The sequence below is a fragment of the Mercurialis annua genome, linkage group LG8 (assembly GCF_937616625.2).
Source record: "Mercurialis annua linkage group LG8, ddMerAnnu1.2, whole genome shotgun sequence".
Taxonomy (NCBI): Eukaryota; Viridiplantae; Streptophyta; class Magnoliopsida; order Malpighiales; family Euphorbiaceae; genus Mercurialis; species Mercurialis annua.
In genome coordinates, this window is record NC_065577.1 from 5,394,553 (window position 1) to 5,415,016 (window position 20,464).

Sequence of the window (20,464 nt, forward strand, 5' to 3'; positions counted from 1 at the left end):
TCTTTTAAATACAAAGATAATTTAAACCGGTGAGCATTAACAATATTGTTTACTAATGCTATATATTTATGCTTTTCATAACTATAATAATTAGTTTTGCTCAAATATCTCAGATCTATATGCATTCCCATACACAAATTAACTATTTAGATTCATATTTTGTATTAAGTATGTGCTTTTATAGCTAAACAAAATGTAGTTTAAAAAAACAAAAATAAATATGTTGTGAATTTATAGAATGAAGTGGAAATGAAATATTTGTGAAAACTCTCACAAAATTAAAATTCTATTTACTTGTACCATTGTTTTTAAAACCGGATCGAAGATCAAACCAGATTTTTTGGAGGTTTGTGGTTTGATCGGTTCAACGGGGTTAACTTAAATCTTATAATTATAACAAATATAATTTTTTAAATAAAAATACATATTTTATAAATAAAAAATGATAAAATATTTAAATACAATTTTTTAAATTTATTATATAAAATATAATTATAAATGATCAATTAAAGGAATTTTCTGTAGGCACAAGGACGTGAAGATTTTCTTATTAATTCATGCGCATCTACTCACCGTCAATCCCATAACTTTTATTTCTTGCATTAAGTCTTTGACGTCAAGCTCACCTAATCACGTTTAAGGGTATATGGAATAACTACTCTACATAAGAGGGAAAATTGATTTTTTTTCATAATAATTATAAAATTAAAATTATAAAATCAAAGTTTATAAAATAAAAAATATGATGACACATCTAAGTAAAATTAATTATTAAATGTATTAAATATAATTATGATTGATCAATATTCAGGTGTATCTCGCCGAATTATTGGTGCTTGTTCATAATTAAACCAATTAATTAAAATATTTATTTGAACCAATTGATTCTGAACTAAACCAATTGGAACCCAATTAAAATCTAATTAAATCAAATTAAATCAACTAAAAATAAAATTAAATTGAATTTAATCTAATTGAAACATATTCCGAAAATCATTGCTAGCAGTGGAGCTGGTCACTGGAGAAGATGATACTTTTAAAAAATAAATAAATAATTAAATAGGTAAAAGTGCATTTGAGTCCTTAATTTAAAATTTTAAAGAGTTTAATTTGAACTTTTTTTTTGAAAGAACCAAGGTTATTTTTGAATTTTTTTTTCCCAATAGATTTGACTCTGTCAACTTCCATAGTTAATGGAAGGGTTTACTTATTCGATTTTAAACCAACGCGGTTTTAATTATTCAATTTTAAAACAACGAGAGTTTTATTGTGCCTGAAAAAAGTAAAAGGGTGGATATGTACTTTTAGAGAAACTTCGAGGTTTTTTTATATCTTTTGCAACTAACATAATTAACTAATTTGATTTATAGATTAGGTTTGATTTTGGTTAGAATTATGTGATTCATCTTATGGTTTGGTTAGGTTCGGTTTCAATCAGATCGAATGGTTGGCTCAGTGTGTGATTTGGTTTGTTTTAAGAGATGCTACTGTAATACCCCGTGTTTTCAAACTTGATTTGTCAGTTTGGTTATCCGTTACAAATTGGTTGTTTTCTTGCATTCGTTGTTATTTTGCATTTCAACATTTTTCTTGTTATATTTCGAACTTGATTCTGAACTTGATTCTGAATGGTTATATGTTAGAAGTAACACTTGTGATACCTTGGTTGTGTCTCTTTGAGTGTCTTATATGTATCCCATGATCTCGTATGTGTTTGATGTTGATTCAATTTATTTTCGGGTATATATCAAAACAGCATTTGCATGTTTTCCAGAACTGTCATGTTTTGGTAAAACGTTGATATCTCCCAATTGAAATATGGGATCAGGCCCATTTTTTGATATGTTGTTCATAAGAGTATATTCTAGATTGTGTTAAATTTTCACGTTTTTTGGATGCTTCTAACTCTCAAAATGATAATTAAATCGTGGTTTTTATCAAAGCCCATGTAAAGCCCGCATAAGTCTATAAGTAGACCCATATTTTCATGTGAGCAGCCCCCTTTTCTTTTCCACAAACCCTAAAACGAATATCATCATATAAAATACACATTTCCTTTGTTCTAACAAGCCCGGATGCGATTCATTACGCTAAGAACTTGATTTTTCATCATACTCGCAAGATCTACGCGATTTCTACGTTGTGTTCTTCGCTGGTGGCTTGTGGATCCAATTGATTTCGGTCCAGCCCTTTGAACCTTGGGTTAATACATCAATTATAATCTTGTTCATCATTCTTAGGTAATGTTTTTACTCCTAATTGATTTATGGATTCGTTGTTGTGTGATTTTGCCTAGAAATGCATAATACAGGATTTTGATGGATTGAATCGTCGTTATTGATAAGCTAACTTGCCTAAATTGTTTAAAGTGAATGATATGAATTCTTTGGTTTGTTTGGTACATAGATGTTTACCTTACTTGGGTTGTACTTTGGTTGTGTTCAAGATGCTAGTCCTATGTGGTGTCTAGTATTCTTAGAGTTAGGGTTGTATGGATTTTAACTTATACATTGTTTTAGACCCGTCGAATGCTCGTGCTTCAGAGTCTACACAGGATTAGCTGTTTGCCAAGATTTCACATGGATAAGCAAGCAGTGAGTTTGTAGTGCTATTTACCTCTTTATTAAGTACCGCATCGTATTTTAATATTATAAATGTTTGTGAACTGTTTTTACGGATTATGGATCTGGATTGAAACGAGCTACTCGATAGGCTTGTATCGAGACTGTGTGCACCGGTGAGTACTCTGGGAAACGGCAGACTAAAGTCTTGCATACGCTGGTATATTTATATGACGAGGATTTGTTCCCGTCCACTCTGGGTTTCGGTATGCTATGTCATACTTACGCTGGGATCATTTCAATACTGTTTTCCATAATCATATTATATTAGTATAAAAATGTTTTGATTTAAGGGTTTTAAACTTAATAAATGTAAATAGTATTGCGAACTCATCTCAGTATATCTGACCCCGTTGTTTTCCCAAATTTTCCAGGTTTATGATTTGAAAGCTGGTCCACTCCGATCCTTTTATTCTTCGGAGGGTTATTTTATTTTGTATAGATTGTCAAACTGATTTTTATTCTTAGACCGCAGTAGTAAAACTAGAAGTTCATATTACATTAAATGTTTGTCAGATTTGTCTGACTGGCTTTATTTTATGTTTTGACATACTTATTTGTTTAACTCTGGTTATTTATTAATCAATGTAAGTAATTACATTTAAGTTGTTATATTACTTTGTATGTTTGATTTTATCCGCAAGGCTTGCTACGGGTTTTGGTACAACCATACCCATACCCTAGCGCCGGTCGCGATCCATGAAATTGGGTCGTGACAGCTACCATGTCATACTAACTCAATTTCTTTCAAAGAGATGACAGCCAACTGGACATTTTGTTGGCATAAAAATCGGGCTTAATGTATCCATGTGTCCTTGCACTTTGACTGTTTTGCACATGAGGTCTTTGCATTTCATTATCTCATATATAAATCCCTCCACGTCTTATCTCACTCTCCCACCATCCCTCTCTTACTGCGAGTGTTAACGCCGTGAGATTCTCTCATCCATCTATTTACATGTCATTTTCTTCGCCAATGTGGCATATGACATGGCAAAAAGCAGTGTTATTCGAATCTCCACTTCTCCTTTGCTCTAAATCGCCTCCTCGCTCCTCAAACCTTTGCTCCATATCAGTCTAAGAGCTGAAAACCGGTGTGATGGAAGGTGGAGAAAGTGTAGTTTGTTGTGATGTGGAGCACCAGCACGAGTACCAAGTTTCAACGATTAAGAAAAACCCAGACCGCAGGTTCTACACCTATCCTATAAAAACTGTACGTATCAAATTAGGGTTTCCATAATATTAGGAATTTTGTTATTTGAGGTTAATATTTTAAAACGTTAACAAAAAATTGTGGTTTTAATTAAATTAGGGTTGTTATTAAATTAGTTTTTTTATCAAATTAGGATAAAATTAAATTAGGGTTTTCTAAGTAGTTACATTAGGGCCATTTGGGGTTATATAGCCTAATTTTTCACAAAGTTCCATCCTTCGACTTACATAGGAACATATTGATCATATAGCCTAACTGATTGATCTTTTTGCATTGTAGATTTGGGCTAGGTTATTTGTTAATTGATACTAGGGGTTTTTTTGGCTTCTTAAAACACACGCAGAATCCAAAATGTAACTTCTTTGAGTGGATTGATAAAAAATAGGTTGGCTACGCACATATGGTGGTCATTGGCTTGAGGATGGGTGTAACTTATTTAAAGAATGAACGTAATGCAGCTCTTCTTCGAGGTGGAGAGGTTAGAGCACTATTGGCAGCTAAGGTGTTAGAGAATGAGTCATTGAAGAGTGAGGTTGAAGCCTTAAAGGAAATTTATAACATGCACAAACATGAAGACCAAATACACAAGGAAGAAATGAGACTTAAAATGATGGAAGTGGATGCAATAAAGGAGATGATTGAGGAAGTTCAATTTCATTATGAACATGCCAAGAAAATAAAAAAAAATGTTGAAGTATGGATTGTGTGGCTGTAGGGTTGTCACTACTGGACTGTTGTTTATGCCTCATTTTATTAGGTGCCTATTCTTGTTTAGGTATAACAGCAACTAGCTTAGGTAGTATGAAACTAAGCAACATATAGTCCTTAGGTTTGATATAGTCCGTCGCCAATGCTGATTAGCGACGGATTATAGGTGATTAGCGACTGAAATTTCTGCCGCTAATCACCTCTTTTTCAATAGTAAATAATTGAACCACCAATTAAACTAAGCAACATACATACAAGCAGAATAGATAAAGGAACATACATAAACTTGTTTTCTCTTTATTTTCTTGTATGTATTGGCAGGAGTTGTAGTATGCTGTAAAGGTGTTGCATTAGATTGTTTTTTTTGTTCTTCCTTGTCCTGTACTAAAATAGAAAGCAAATGTTAACAAATAGTTGAAAATCAACAAAAAAAACAAAGATTGCATGAAGGTTACCTGAGTTGTAATACCCCAAAATAATTAATTAGCTAACTATACCACGTGTCCAGTTTGGACTCGACAGGGTGGCGAAATCGGAAAGGTTTCCGATAAAATTTGGATAAATAAATTTCAAGTAGGCTGGTTTTGGGAAATTTATTATGCGGAAATTAAGTTTATATTTCAATTCTAAAATTAGAATTGGAATTAAAAGGAAAAATGTCAAGAAAAGTCCAAAGAAAGGTACATGGACCAAAGTGGTAATTTAGCCACTTTGTGTAGAAAACGGAAATTTTGGATTTTGACGGGAAAGTATTAATATCGAGCTTCGTATTATTTATTGGATATAAATAATACGTAGAAGTTAAAATTTAAGAAGTTATTGATTTAGTTATGGACTAAATCGTACGAAAGAAAAGTCCAAAAGATAAATTGTAACAAAGCAAGAATATAAGGACCAAAATGAACCTTTAACCATATATATATGTATAACCTTCATTTGAAAGAAAGGATCAGAAGAAGGATCCAGAGGCAACGAGAGAAGATTCGATTGATACCGTCGTTTCGCCGCCGTCTCGCCGTTCGACGTCCGAATCGAGTGATTTTCGCGGAGATTTCTTCATAATCGTGAGTTCTATCAATCTCAAGCTCAGTCTTAAGGTAATTCTTTAAGAAGTTTGGTTAAAAATCGATAATAAAGGGCAGTTTTGAGTATTATAGTATATTGGATTGAAATTGATGTTTATGGATGTTATTATAGCGTTTTTGAGGAAACAGGAATACGAGTTTTGTGTGGTGGAATGATTAGCACGTCGGGATAGCCAAAAAGCCCCGGAAAACGTCTTTCCGGGGGCTGTGCACGTGGTGCACGATCGTGCACCCTGCAAGGTGCACGAACGTGCACCTGAAGTGCACCCTCCATGGTGCACGAACGTGCACTTAGTTGCACGATCGTGCATCCACCGAACGGCACGCCCGTGCACCCTGATTCCCTCCAACGTGCCTTCGGAACATACCTTGACCTAGATAGTTGACGATTTGAGTAGTTTGACTCTAAAGGACGGATTTCGGACTTTGAGAATCAAAAGTCTCGAGCTAAGCTCGACGTTTTAGACAGTCAACGATAATGGAAAACGCTAAGTATGTATACGATTCTCGAGAATGAGGAGCGGTATTCGCTAGGTCGTCGATACGACTAAAGTTATCAAATATGTAAATAAGAATAGAAACGAAACTAAACCCTAAAACTTAGAAGTATTAAATGAATAAAAATACGAGTTTCATGTCTAACCATTAAACGATTTATCAGACGTGTCAGCGAGTAGTGGGGTCAGTAGACGTGGACTAGCGAGGGCATACTATCAGATCGACCACATCATTACTTGGATAGCGGTCACTATGAGTTGTATTTTACTTTCGTGTATTATATATTAAAGTTATTTTATATTGATAATTATACTGTTTATCGCATCATTATATGGTTTGATTAAATTTAGATATTTTTATCAAGTATATATATACGAGAACTAGTATGCGATCCGAAGAAACTAGCTACCTATTAGGTGTCAATAGGCTGTGTGATCACCAGTATTGAGTCAGTCTAGTGTGTTTGCATTTGAGAAATAAATTGATGTGTATAACAAGATATGAATAAGAACTTCGAAATTTGATAATGATTTGATACGAGTGAGCACTCGGTTACGGTGTAACCTGGAGTCCATGTATCTAGTGGGTTGGACCCACCAGTGAGTTGGACTCACAGCGTGAAATGTAATGATTAAATTAAACGATATATGATCATTTAAGAGATGTGTCGCATGCCAGGATATTAGTTTCGAATGGATCAAATACCTGTTTAATTAATTTATATTATTGTTTTCTTGAAATGCGATGCTATGTTTTTATAATAATACCGTTAGTAAATGCAAACTCACTAAGTATTTTCCCAAATACTGACCCCTCACCTTTGATGTCTTTCAGGTGCTTAGTGTGTGCACTTAGCTAGAAGCCAAATTTTGAAGTCCAGAAGTCAACTGTGTATGTATAGTTTCTGACTTCTGTGAGTGCTGCAGTAGTGGTCATGTGTGACAGAGTCGTAGCCTAGACAGCAGTACATTTTGATTGTACCTAGTACATGCTGTTTTGTTTATATGTTTTGATAGGCTACAGGTAGTATATTTTGTTCACGGCCCCAGATGCCGGTGATATGTTGTGTTTCACTAACTGATATTTATAGTACCGCGAGGCCAGTTCGTACAGGGTACGGTAACTAGAGCCCGCGAGATTTTTGAACAGTTAGTGCAAATATTTGATTAGATGTTATAAATGTGTATTTGCTTCCGTTGTTTATTGTTATCTGTTTATTATTTGCGAAAAATTAATAGTGAATTGAGGCTTTCTACGGATTCTGGAGCTACCACTCCCGTCCCCTAGCGCCGGTTGCGGCTCAATATTGTTGGGTCATGACATGAGTGTCTGCAATTTTATCATGACAACCTCTAACATTATGCCTAACACCTTTGCATATTTCATATGTCATCACTCTGTCATGTAATGACAACTTGACTCTCTTTTTTAACTCAAATGATTCTATCATACTATTCTTTGTCTTCTAGGTAATTTCTTGAAGGGCCTTCCTAACTCATTTGATGGATCTCCGTATCCATCTATACCATTGATGCACATAAGCCTCTGGATTTTCTCTCTCGGAATAAAATGCACTAACAATAGGCTTGTAAGGGATCCCAATTAAGTCTCATTCCCTGCAAATGCATGTTCTCTTTTTTAGGTCCACTATGTGCTTGTTTTTTTGTTTTGAAGTTAGGCCACCTCATACCCATCATCCCCATTCCATTCCATCTCCCACTCGAAAGACTGTTGCTTGTTTTTTTTCAACAACTTGAAGGGCTCTAGGAGAAACATCTGAAATCTAGCCCCTTGTAGAATCCCTCTTATTCCACAGCTTATTCATTACCTTAACTCTTATATCCTCCGACATACTTATTATTGACTTATTTCTAGGCTCTAAAATCCAACCATTGTATGTCCTTACTAGGTTGTTATTCACCATATTACATTTAATTGATGTATTAAAGTACACCTTGCACCAGGTCTCTATGTCATAACCCAAAGCATCTCCCACTATGTCCTTCCCTAAAGTCTCAAGGTATTTTAGCCTTAAGTTTAAATTTGTTCCTACAACTACCATTTACATACCAATCCTTTCACTAAGTCGACCATACATACACAAGCTTTGTAAAAAGCCTTAATCTAACATGGCAACCACGACAAGAAGATAACCAAAAGTTTTAAAAAAATATAAACTAAATTGATGCAACAGTTTGTTTTCCTTTTTGATTTCCAAAAACATTTTGTCTTGCACTCTTCTTTTTCATATTCACGTCGATTAGGGTTTTTCACTTTGTTGCTGCTCGTAAATTCGCGAAGAGATGATCAACCATGGATCTTCAATTAGGTTTTACGATTCTCAATTTAGGGTTTAGAGTGATTTCATTTTGAATCGATAAACATTAGGGATTAAGTGAAAAGATGTGAAGTGCAAAATGTTTGATTGTTTTTGATTTTAGGTAAAAGTTAGGGATTAAGTGAATGTTGATGTGGTCATTTGACATGACAAGTTTTTGATGAAGTGGGCGAATGGGTGCGTTAATGATTCACAACAACCAATTCATGAACGACAGTCGCCAATTTCTGTTGACGGAGGAATAGCCGGAGAGTGAGATAAGAAGTGGAGGAATTTATATAAAGGATAATGAAGTGCATGGATCTTATGTGCAAAACAATCAAAGTACAGAGGCACAAGGATGCATTAAGCCTAAAAAACAGGTTGAATTACTAATGGCTGCATAAAAAACAAAATATCTCAAAATAGATTAAATGAGCGATTTTTAAAAAGATGAATATAACTAACCTGCCCACAAAAAATTGGTATTTTTTTTATGATTAATCCTTGTTTTATTATTGGCAAAAAAAACGTTGTTTAGTCGACCCTCTGATAATTAATATACATAGTGGATCAAAAATTTATAATTATTATAATTATTAATTTATTAAATTTGTATAGAAAATTTTTCAAAATTAAAAATTATATTTTAAAGCATTTGCACTCATAGACCTAATATTAATATTATATTAAAAAAACCAACTAATTAGATACTTTTACAATCACTCAATTTAAAAGAAATGATATTATATTCACTTTAATAAATCCCAATTCGATATTAAACCATAAAATAATTATCAAAAAATTGTATTCATAAAATAAAGTAACTTCTATTATCTTTTTATACCAGGGTTGCTTCATATTATTTTACTTGCTCATCTAATTTGAAATTTTCTCAAATGAACAAGAAAGTTATAATTTGATGGTATTTCAGTTTCTACCTTACGAATCAAGGTTTGTGTTGCCCCAAATATATCACCAATTGTTGTATTTTTTAAGTGTTGAACAACATTTTTATATCCCACATATAAATTAAATAATTTATTATATTTATATATAATATATTCTTTTAAAAAAATCTCTCTAATAATTAATACACATATAGAATATGTTTTAAATTTTATTAATTATAAAATAATAGAATTATTAATTATCCGACGTGGAACGAAATTGGTTTCCTCAATTTTCTATTAACTATTAGAATTATTAATTTATAGAATATTAATTATCAATGGGTCGACTGTACTTTTATATAGCCATAAGAGTTGCTTTTACATCTCCATCTTAAAATTTATATGCAATCGTTTTTAAATTAATTATTCAATATATGAATGTATTAATTGCTTAAAATTTGTGAAAAAGGTGCTAATAGATGGTTGCATTTTCAATTTGGTTTGGTTCAATTTTTATCGGTTGCTTCAGTGGACACGACTACTGTTTCACACTGTTTGAAGTGCTATGGCTGCTTTGATTACAATCAGTTCAGTAAACTGGGCTATCATAAACATCTCCCCATACCAAAGGATTTTCTAGCAAAACTCCTACTCAATCACAGCTTTCAGGTTTCCAGCGATCCAATTCATCAGTTTCCTCGATGGATCTGTATCGTGAATCTGTGTCTACAAAATCAAACTCGTGATTTTTGCTCGAACCAGATCTTGTTTCATTACTCTTTGCAGTTGTCCCTTCATCATCTGAAATCTTTTGTTCAATTTGCCTCGAGCGTCTCCTTTTATGACTTCGACGTCTTTCATTGCTCTTGTCAAACCAATCATCATCGGACTTGATGCTATATGTAATCATGTACCTGTTATCGTGAAGATCTTCTTGAAATTCCGGGGAACTGCTATAGTGTCTCGAGCTTTTCCTTTTGGTACGATTATGTCCATCTCGGTCTTTGCTCTTGTGTCTTGAGCTGACTGCCATTCCACTCTGGTGTTTCTCGCTATCCGATTGATAAACATCCATTTCATTAGTTTCATTCTTCCTGTCTCCACTATCATCAGCGTGTGCCCTTTTTATCCCATGTCTCGAGCCTTCAGCATGAGCATACTTTTCACCGGAATCCACTTCACGGTTCCTATCCTTGCTTTTCTGACAAGACCAACGAGGGGAGTGTTCTGTCACTTCATCATGGTATTGTGACCTCTTTCCCACATGATCACGATGCCTGGTTCTTTCTTTGTCTACCTCATTATCTCTATCAGACCAGCCTCCTTCAGATCTTGAATCTCGGCTTCTGCGCTCAATGTGATGGTACTCTTTCTCGTATGACTTCTCACAATGGATCCGAATCCGCTTTCTATCACCATCAGAGCGCCAATGCCGGTGGGTGCCTTCTTGATCATCATCTTCGTTGTCACTGCTTTTACCAGACCAAGGGACCAAGTGATTTGTGTCCCGGGATCGGGATCTCGAACGATGCCTGAAAAGGAAATCAGAAAGCTCTGAGCCTACACAAAAATGATAGTCTCTTTCATGTGCCTGTATAGACTAAATCGAAAAGGCCAAAAACAAAGCAAAGAGAAACTCCTTATATCATCATCTGTTCATGAAGAGAACTAAGAGAAGAGTATAGTGGACCTTCAGGCAGTATTAAAAAAAAAAAAACTAAAGAGCTCTAAAAGCATATATATCCGATGTAGAATAGGAAACTAAAATGCTGAAACGAAAAACAGTAAAATAATAGTCTTTTGCCTGTGCCTGTATAGAATAAATCGAAAAGCGGAAAAGAAGCAAAGTGAAACTCCTAATATCATCTGTTCATGTAGACAACTAAGAAAAGACTAGCAGACCTTCAGCCTGAAGGCTTCAGGCAGTATTAAAAAATTAAAGAGCTCTAAAAGCATATATAACCGACACAGCACGGAAACAGAAAACTGTAAAAGTAAAACAAGATTTCCGTGCAAGTTTCCAAAAGCATTTCTGGAATCAAAAAGAAAACTCCAAAGAGATAGGACTTGAAAAATTTCCGAGCAACACGGTATATAGCTCAAGAAACAAAAGCTAATACCAAATAATCAAATAAACCTTTTGGAAAATATAGTTTTTATAGCGTGAGAGAAACATGCAGTTTGGATCAAAACTATTAGCTAAGCACACAGCAAGTAACAGCTGCGGCTTTTCGCTTAATCATGCTCTTTTTAAATGCAGTTCTGCAAGCAAGGAGGCTAGAATTTACCACTATAAATGAACATAATTAGGTTGCATTATTAAGTCTGACTATGGATTCACAGGCACCTTACTTTATATATTGCTAAAACTGAAAGTATACCTGTCTCGATCTGCTGGGGTTGTCTTGCTCGACATCCTCGGGTAATCTAATTTTTTCTGCTCCATCTGTTTCTCAAGTGGAGATTCATCAGAGTAACCAAACAAAGCGGTCATCTTTTTTAACCAATATCTAGGTGGTGGCTTATCCCAGTCAGCCCATTCATACTCCCCACCTGGATTACGGAAACAGTGGATAAAATTGCAAGATGTTCCACGAGAACATATCTGATAAGACAAAGATAACAAAAACATCAACACCGAAGCCAGCCAGATTTGGAATTATCAGAAAGATATTATTTATTTATTTGTATAACTCTGTCTCTTTTGGATCCCTATTTTTAATGTTTACCTAAAAAACATACAAACCTTGTCTAGTCAGCAGAGAAACCCAAATTGACCAATAAAAAGGATATTACTAATTAAATGGTACAAAGACTAGAAAGCACTTCATCTATACCTTGAGTCTCGACTTCATATACTCCCCACATATGGCAACCTTCCATCTTGTCAGGTTAACAAATTCACAGCTTATCTGTCCAAAATTATTTAATTTGTTCTTGATTAGTATAAATGAAGTAGTTGTAAATCAAAACCAGAAAATCATTTGATTAGCATACAGGGTACCATGGCAGCAAACTGAAACACTATAAGAAATCAATTAAGATTCAGTTTGCTGCTTTTAAAAATTACATTCCAGCCACCAATTTGTTTATTTATTTGTTCACTTGATTCATTTTCTTGATAAAAAATCTACCAATTCCGGGAAACTAGGCTAGTGTGTTAACAAGCCCACTAGTCTATCTGACACATAGAATTCCAGTGGCCCTGAACCAAAAGGAAGCCAAAGCTATCTGACACACAAAATACACACAGAAAGAAAAGGACAAACTAATTTCCTTCCTCGATTGCTACATGATATTAAACAGTGCAACATTTTCATTTCTTAATGATACGCTACCTGTTTGCCAGCAAAGTAACGAGCATTGATGGACTGATACGCCAGTACAGCTGAATCCAATGACTTATAATGCACGTAAACATTCCCCCGCAAGTGGAATGAACTATTTTTACAAACCTGTCATGGATATGAGACTTGTAATTCCAACAAGGCAAGTTAAAAAAAAAACATTTTAAGAAAAGAAGAGACTGTCAGACCTCAAGCATACATAATAGGCATAATGGCCTATTTCCACATAATAACACAACGAAAAAAAAATACAATCCTTTAGTTGTTCCAAGAGAAGAATAAATTTTCAGACCTCAAAAGCATACAGGAACCTTGTATATATTCCGATAAAAATTAAGGCACAAAAATAAACACACATTATCTACTTCCAGAACCAGGGTTGAAGTGAGCAGGGGGGGAAGAGAAAAATAAAATGAACACAGAAGTAACCGCAAATAGAATTCCTCGATCAAAAAAGGAAAGAATACTAACTTCTAAGAGTGTGCAACACACTTCTAAATATCATGATTCATGAATAATAAACAGAATAGACAGCAGTTAGCAACCTTGAAGTTCACAATTTCCCCATACTTCAAGAACTCTGTATGCACATCCTCATAAAATTCTTCATAACAGTGCTCAACCTCTTCATCTGTATGCTGAAAAAGAAAATGCGGCAAGAGATTCAAGAGAAATTTTATGGTTAATACCATTATAGTGATATGGAAATGTACCACATCCAACGAACGGAAGTCAGAAACAAATGATGAATCATGCAAGCATAGCATTTAGAGAAATATAATACAGAAGCAATCTTAGATAAAACAAACTGCTAGATAAAAAAATTATACCAGGACATTCAAAAATGAGGCCGCAGTAAGTAAATGTAAAGAAAAAGATGGCTGAAGTCACCAAATTAAAATTATTGATACATTCTGAAGTCAGCAAAGCATTCCAACTGCATACGCATACAAATAGGTTTTGCTGCTCTATATCACAGCCCTTGAAAAGAAATAACGATCCAGGGAGATGGCTCCACCATTCAATATATGCCCAACAAACTATTTATTGTCAAGGAGTAATTGTGGAAAAATCAATACCCTAAGAAAAAATTCATGACTACAAAGTTCAAAGATATGAAATGCAAACAATAAAGTTGTTTAGACAAGCCAAAAAACATGGTATAATCACTCTGCCGAGCTGTAAGATGTGGTAAGGAAAGGGGAATTAGAAAACAATTTCTTCCTTGCAACAAAAGCATCATAATTGTACATTTAGCACTTGTTTATTTAAATGTAATATTCTTATATGAAGAAAATGATGATGTAAATAAGCATGCGAGATATATCAATCATTTTTTGATATGCCATGGCAAGTTTATTATAGACATGTATCATAAATACTCAGGGAGAAGCACTCCCATGTCCAGCAAATAGGATACAGAATGCAAAGTCTTCACTTCAACCGACTGAGGCCAAAACCATGGACCTCCACTGAAGAGCACCTTGGGAGGAACCTCTGGTTTAACTTACGTCAAGCAAAACAATAATAATCTTCAGGTAAAAAACAGATGTGAACAATCAACCTGTTTCCGGAATTAAAATGAATGGTCATACGGCATCAACTGCTTAAAGGATGACAAACAAGGATGCAAAGTTTCAACACTGCCAAACTAACATATTAACAATAAGAAAAAAGAAGCATTGGCAGATTTGCAATGCGACTGCTATCCAATGCTGTGTCTCATCATGCAACAACGCATAAAACAGTAATCTTTCAATAATGCTTTCTGCCGAATTGGAAATCAGGATACAAGACATATGAAGGCAGCATTTAACAGACCTCAAGCCCCTCATCCTGTTCGCAAGCAAGGCCAGGGCCATTATACATGTTCTTCATCAGTAATGTACACGCTTTATCAGGATAAAAATGAACCCTGCTGCAGCGCTGGCCAAACCGACAAGCTCCAGTTTTTAAGTGAAAAGGACAATGAGCTTTATCCTGCCAGAGATAAATGTATGAGATTAGTGCTGAACAATCCAAATGTCAAGGCCTGAAGATAAGACGCAACACCATGAGTCAAAGTTACTGTGATATTTAACTAAACACAAAAGTCAACCTGTTCAGTCCCAAAATTAGGCACTTGTTGAGCAACACTTTCAAGCAACCGTTCTGCTGATGCCACTGATGAATTTTTGTAGTCAGAAAAAGCTTCAGATTGCGGAGGAAGAGGATTTGATGTAGGTCGATCATCCTGCATACAAAATGATACACCTGTAATTTAATAAGCCTGCAATTACGAGGAGAAGAAAGGTGGAAGTAGAGCTAAAAGGAGACCGCAATAAAGATCTAAGCTGAAAATACATGTTTCACCTCATGTCTAGTTTGCTGATCTTCACTCTTCTTCTTTGGAACCTTAACCTTTTTCTTCTTAAAAATTATCTCATTTCCTTGCCAGATTATTTCTGCAGGACCTTCTTCTACATATTCCCACTCATCCTCGTCATTACATTCATTCTCCTTTTCAACCTACCAACATATGATATAATTAAGAGCAAAGTATGTGTAACAAGAAACATGCTTTGGCTCCATAGTCCAAACTATTTTCACCAACTATTCGAAATATGGCATACACAAGCAAAAACAAAATCATATGGAAGAAATAAATTCCATTTTATCTCGACTTTTGCATAATTTTTTTTTTTTCAAATGCTCATTTTCTTTCTAAAAAAGGAACAATTTAGCAACTAAAGCTTCCAAAACATTATATATTAACAAAGTATAGACTGATTCTACCAAATTTGAAATATTATAGCAAATTCAAACTTCCAAATATAAAATCACATGCTTACAAAATTAACTAATTCTTTGCATAATTCAATTCTTCAAAATTAATTTACTCTTTTCAAACTGAATTCTAACAACTCACAAGCTTTCCAAACTCAATAGTATTAGTAACTAAAACCTAAGTAGCACAACACTTCATTCAATCAACGTTTTCTGTTTCGAAAACGTGTAAAAAACTTGACATCTGGACACGAAACTCATTTTTAACATAGGAAACGTTAGAATAACACCGTTTCTCCGTGTCCGTCTCCGTCTCCAAGTGTTCTGTTTCTCCGCAACCGTATCCCCATATATACTAAAACTATCCGAACACAATATACTAAGATAAAAACAAGATTAAAAAAAGGCAAATACACTATCACATCTAAACTAATTCCTAAGATAATCACTGAAATCAACCAAAAGAGTAATCAAAATTAATAAAAAAACAAAAAGACTAAACCTGAAATTCATTACCTCCTTCTCCTCCTCTTCTTCCTCTTCCAGAAGCTTCCATTTCTTCTCAATCTCTTCCAGAAACTTCTGTTCTCTGTTCTCAAACTCTTCCCTGTCCCTCTCCATCTTTATCCTCTCCTCTTCCTCCATCTCTTTAATCCTCTTTTGCTCCTCCGGATCGTTGAGTTTCGCTTCTTCATCTTCCCTCTCCTTCTCCGATATTTCTTTCCTTATTAGTTTTCTCCTCATCTTCTTTCTCTCCTTTCTCTTCTCCTTCCTGCTCATAACCGATTTCTCCGCTTTTTCTTCTCCTCCTCCCACTTCATCCTTTGCATCAACCATCGATTCCGCCATACCTGTTTTCTTTCTACTTAATTAGATTTTATTTTTAATTTGTCGTTTCCAAAAGCTTTTGAGTTTGGCAATGGCGATTTAGAAACACTGTAGCACAATAATAATATGGGCTCGACCCTGAATTCGACAGTAAATATCAACAATCCCATCACTTGTATTGTATATAAATTGAATTCAAAAACAATGCAAATAATTAGCAGAGCACTTCGGTCTACTAAACAAAAACATATTATAACTGAACTTATATAAAATTAACTAAACTAATTTTATTTAAGATATTTAAAAAAATTATGATTCCCTCGCCTAAATTCTTCCAAAGCAAACAAAAATTAAATTTCAATTAAAACAAAGAAGAAGAAATTAATCCAAAAAATTATGGAAGAAGCAAAGCACGTACCTAGCAAAATCGTCGCTAAATATTCAAATCCCTGCTTTCTCCTCCCCGTCGTCTCACTGCACGCTTCTCTTTCGTATTTTTTTTCCTGCACTATATAAAAGGCAAACGGTATGAATAAACCCTTGAATTATTAACTCAGTGTAGCTCAGTCCTTAAATTTAAAAAATAGTTCAAATAACCTTTTACCGGTCTGTTTTTTTAACAGAGATAGAATCTAAAGTAAATAAATTCAAAATCCGTTTAAAATTGATGAATTTTTATGACATTAATCTTTAATAAAAAGAAATTCAATTTTAAATTGAATTCATTAAGCTGTAAGATGTAATAAAAATATAATTTTTCATATATTTATGTTTTTTCTAATACAACTTATATTTATGTTAAAATTAGTTTATAGTCCAAATTGAAATTTTATTTTTTTAATTAAGTCATTTGATTCATTGACTAGCGCTAAAAATAAATGGAAGAATTGGAATATTAAATAAAAAAAATAAAAATTAGAATTATATGGTTATTTATGTATTGAATTATGACCATTTATGCTTGTAACTATTTAAGCGCATCATTTAAAACGTTACATCTCACAACATTTGATAGCATAATATCATTTTGATGATGCCGATAGACAGAGTATCACCATTGTTGGAAAACAAAATCATTATCAAGAACATTGATTAGGGTTGAAGGTTTTATCTCATCACACACACACGATCATGGGGTTTTTGATATTTGGGTGTCTCATAGGCACCCAAATTTTCATTGTTGTGCCTTTTTTGGAATTAATTCCAAAAGAGTGCATGGACTCACATGTTCCGCATTCTAGAAATGCGAAATGCGGAACATGTGGGTCCATGCAGGAAATTTGGGTGCCTCAAAAACCCCACAATCATGTGGGGTTGTCATATTCTCACCTATACAAAATCAATTATTCCCACCAATATTTTTAATATATTTGAAATATTATTTTACTTATAAGAGTGTTTAGGTTCAATCATGACCTAATAATTTGAACTAGTTAATAGGTGGTTGAACCTTTACACTTATAAACTCATTTATATTTGTTTTCCTAAGCAATGTAGGATTATCTTTAACACTCCCCTCAAGTGCAACCGGGATTGGACATCTAGTTGTCACTTGAAATTGACTCCCCCTGAAACTAAATTTTTTTGATTTAACAAGTAGCGGCAACACCGGACCGGACTGCTGGGAATGAACATCCAAACGGACAATCGACAAATTAAGAATTCGGGGCAGACCCACTGAAATTTTTGATTTAATACGCAGCGGCAACACCGGTCCGGGCCGCTGGGACTGGACATCCAGACGGACAATCGAGAAATTAAGAATCCGGACCAGACCCGGTCTGATACCATATTAGAAATATTATTTTGATTAATTGGTAGGAGTAATTAATTATAAATTAGTGAGAATGTGACAACCCATATATTTTAAAAGATGTGTTTAGATTCAACCATTACCTAATAACTAGAATTAGTTCATAGGTGGTTGAACATTTACACTTATAAATTCATTTATATTTGTTCTTCTAAGTAATGTGGGATTATCTTTAACAACAATTACATCACATAAATATCTAAGATGAATGAATTAACTTTTTGAGGCTGATTCCGAACAAATTTCAAAAAGCAGTCCTAAAAGCTCAAACACTTTGTATTTTCTTATCTTCATATTTATGAATAAGCTAATGACCTCCAAACTCAATTGGATAAGGAGTGACGCATACGACTAAGTGTCTTGGGTTTGATCCCTCACGTGGACAAAAGGGATGAAAATTTGAAGGTTTATTGAAGGCATTTGGAAAAGGCTCACAGCGTCATAAGTGTCAGAAGCAGCGGCTACGGCATGTTTTCCACATGATGGCGGACTCGTAAAGGATACATTCAATGTAAACGTTGTGGATGGCATGTCTGATGTTTAAATTTGCATATATTTATAAATAGTAGTATATATATATATATATATATATATAGTTTGTTTGTAGTTTTGTTTGAAGCAGTAGTATTGTAATCTATATTTCTGTTAAAAAAAATATTTATGAATAACTTTACAAATTTGAATTCTATTCTATTTTCAGCATTTAATTCTCAATTACTTGGTATAAATTGGAGTACTTGTTATATAAGGTTAAATAAATTTATTTGATTTGAAGTCAATTTGGCACATTCACAATTAGGCTAAACTTTCAAATACAAATATGAATTACATATTAGTACAAATTGGAAAGATACATGTATTTATCTTTTTTTTGTCAAAATATAGAATCAAGACAAAATAGAAAAACTGATAATAATATATCCACTGCGCTAATAAATTAAAGAATTCAAATATTAATTTTTTAAAATCATTTATAATTTCAATACTTTTATCTTTAATTTGTTCTAATATATTTCAATAATTGCAACAAAATCTTAATTTGTCAAGAAAACTTAGTTACACAATGGATTCAAATAAGAAAGAAGAGGGATTGTCAATTTGTCATATTGAAGTGGCAGCTTGTTTGGCTGCCACATATACAGTAGCACAACACTAATTTTTTTGTTGTATGGCGAAATTGATCCATACAAAAAATTCTAGGCCAAATGTTGTAAAAAAGCCAAAACTTTCACAAAAGTCCTGACCTTTTAATTTTGTCGATTTGGGCCAAAAGCTGATTATTTGATTTCACAAAAGTCCTGACCTTTCAATTTTATCGATTTTGGCCAAAAATGGATTATTTGGTTTCACAAAAGTCCTGACCTTTCAATATTTGACATGCCACATAGGCGCCACATATACGTCATATAGGCAAATTGAGAGTTGACCACAATTGAAACCAAATAATTTGTTTTTGACCAAAATCGACAAAATTGAAATGTCAGAACTTTTGTGAAACTTTTATGAAAGGTTTGGCTTTTTTACGATATTTGACCAAAATTCTACTATGATACAATTGTTTAAGTGTCAAATAAAAGATGAGATTAAGATGAAAACGAAAAATGAATTTGAACAGATAACAAACGTCGATTTAAAATAGTTTAAGTATTAAATAAAATCCAAACTTAATATATTATTTTTTACTTTTTTACCGATTTAAATTTAACGTTTAAAACGTTAGGATTTGTTTTGTCAATACCCCTATTAAAATTATATTATAATAATAATAATAAAATACATAACCTGACATGATATCAAAATTAAAATCACAAATATATATAAGTAATAATGATATTTTCTAAATATATTTAATATTTACATATTTTAACATGAATCACTCGTCAATATAATAATAAATATATGTATTGAACTGGTTAATCATCCCAATACTGGACTAGATTCAATAGAAAACTAGAGGGATTGAAATGGCAGCCAGTTGGACTGCCACATATACCGGTGCACAGTAGAGTTTTTTTGTTCTGATTGTGATACAAATGTGTAAATGTCAAACAAAAAAAGGGATTAAGATGAAAAACATAAATAATTAGACCAATAATGATGACTAACTTGAGTATTGACTAAAAATAGCTTAAAAGATAAAATAAAAAAATGGACTCAATATATTATCTATATGAGCAATAATGTTTTTTTGATAATTAAAAAGGAGAGCGTTTGTGGGAGTATTTAAACTCCGACCTAACAGTTTATTGTCCAACGCTTATATCATTTGAACTGTACTTCATTAGTGTTTAGTGAGTCATGAAATATATTAAAATAGAAAACTAAAATAAAAAACATTAAGAGAATGCAAAATTAACCCGTAACAGAAAAAGAGT

At 33.4% G+C, this 20,464-nt stretch overlaps 1 protein-coding gene across 3 annotated transcripts; it reads right to left on the minus strand.

Moving 5' to 3' along the window:
• Positions 1–9,792: 9,792 nt before the first annotated feature.
• On the minus strand, positions 9,793–16,795 carry LOC126660420 (zinc finger CCCH domain-containing protein 5). 3 transcript variants are annotated; one of them, XM_050353915.2, is made up of 10 exons: positions 16,695–16,795; positions 15,965–16,299; positions 15,035–15,190; positions 14,781–14,915; positions 14,504–14,662; positions 13,228–13,320; positions 12,674–12,790; positions 12,173–12,247; positions 11,717–11,940; positions 9,793–10,867 (listed from the first exon to the last, which is right to left on the minus strand). In XM_050353915.2, the coding sequence occupies exons 2-10, from the start codon at positions 16,295–16,297 to the stop codon at positions 9,988–9,990; spliced, it is 2,172 nt and encodes a 723-aa protein (XP_050209872.1). In that variant the 5' UTR covers positions 16,298–16,299; positions 16,695–16,795; the 3' UTR covers positions 9,793–9,987. The 3 variants fall into 3 exon arrangements, with proteins under 3 accessions (XP_050209872.1, XP_050209871.1, XP_050209873.1); XM_050353914.2 differs by having other exon boundaries at positions 15,965–16,414; XM_050353916.2 differs by lacking the exon at positions 16,695–16,795 and having other exon boundaries at positions 15,951–16,135.
• Positions 16,796–20,464: the final 3,669 nt, after the last annotated feature.

Bases quoted from the DNA above. Each gene is read 5' to 3' on its own strand.
- LOC126660420 (XM_050353915.2), bottom strand. From the start codon at position 16,297: ATGGCGGAATCGATGGTTGATGCAAAGGATGAAGTGGGAGGAGGAGAA. The intron at 14,663-14,780 runs GTTGACTTTTGT...TATCTCTGGCAG, and splicing joins CTAATTTTGGGACTGAACAG to GATAAAGCTCATTGTCCTTT. The intron at 12,791-13,227 runs GTTGCTAACTGC...TATCCATGACAG, and splicing joins GGGAAATTGTGAACTTCAAG to GTTTGTAAAAATAGTTCATT.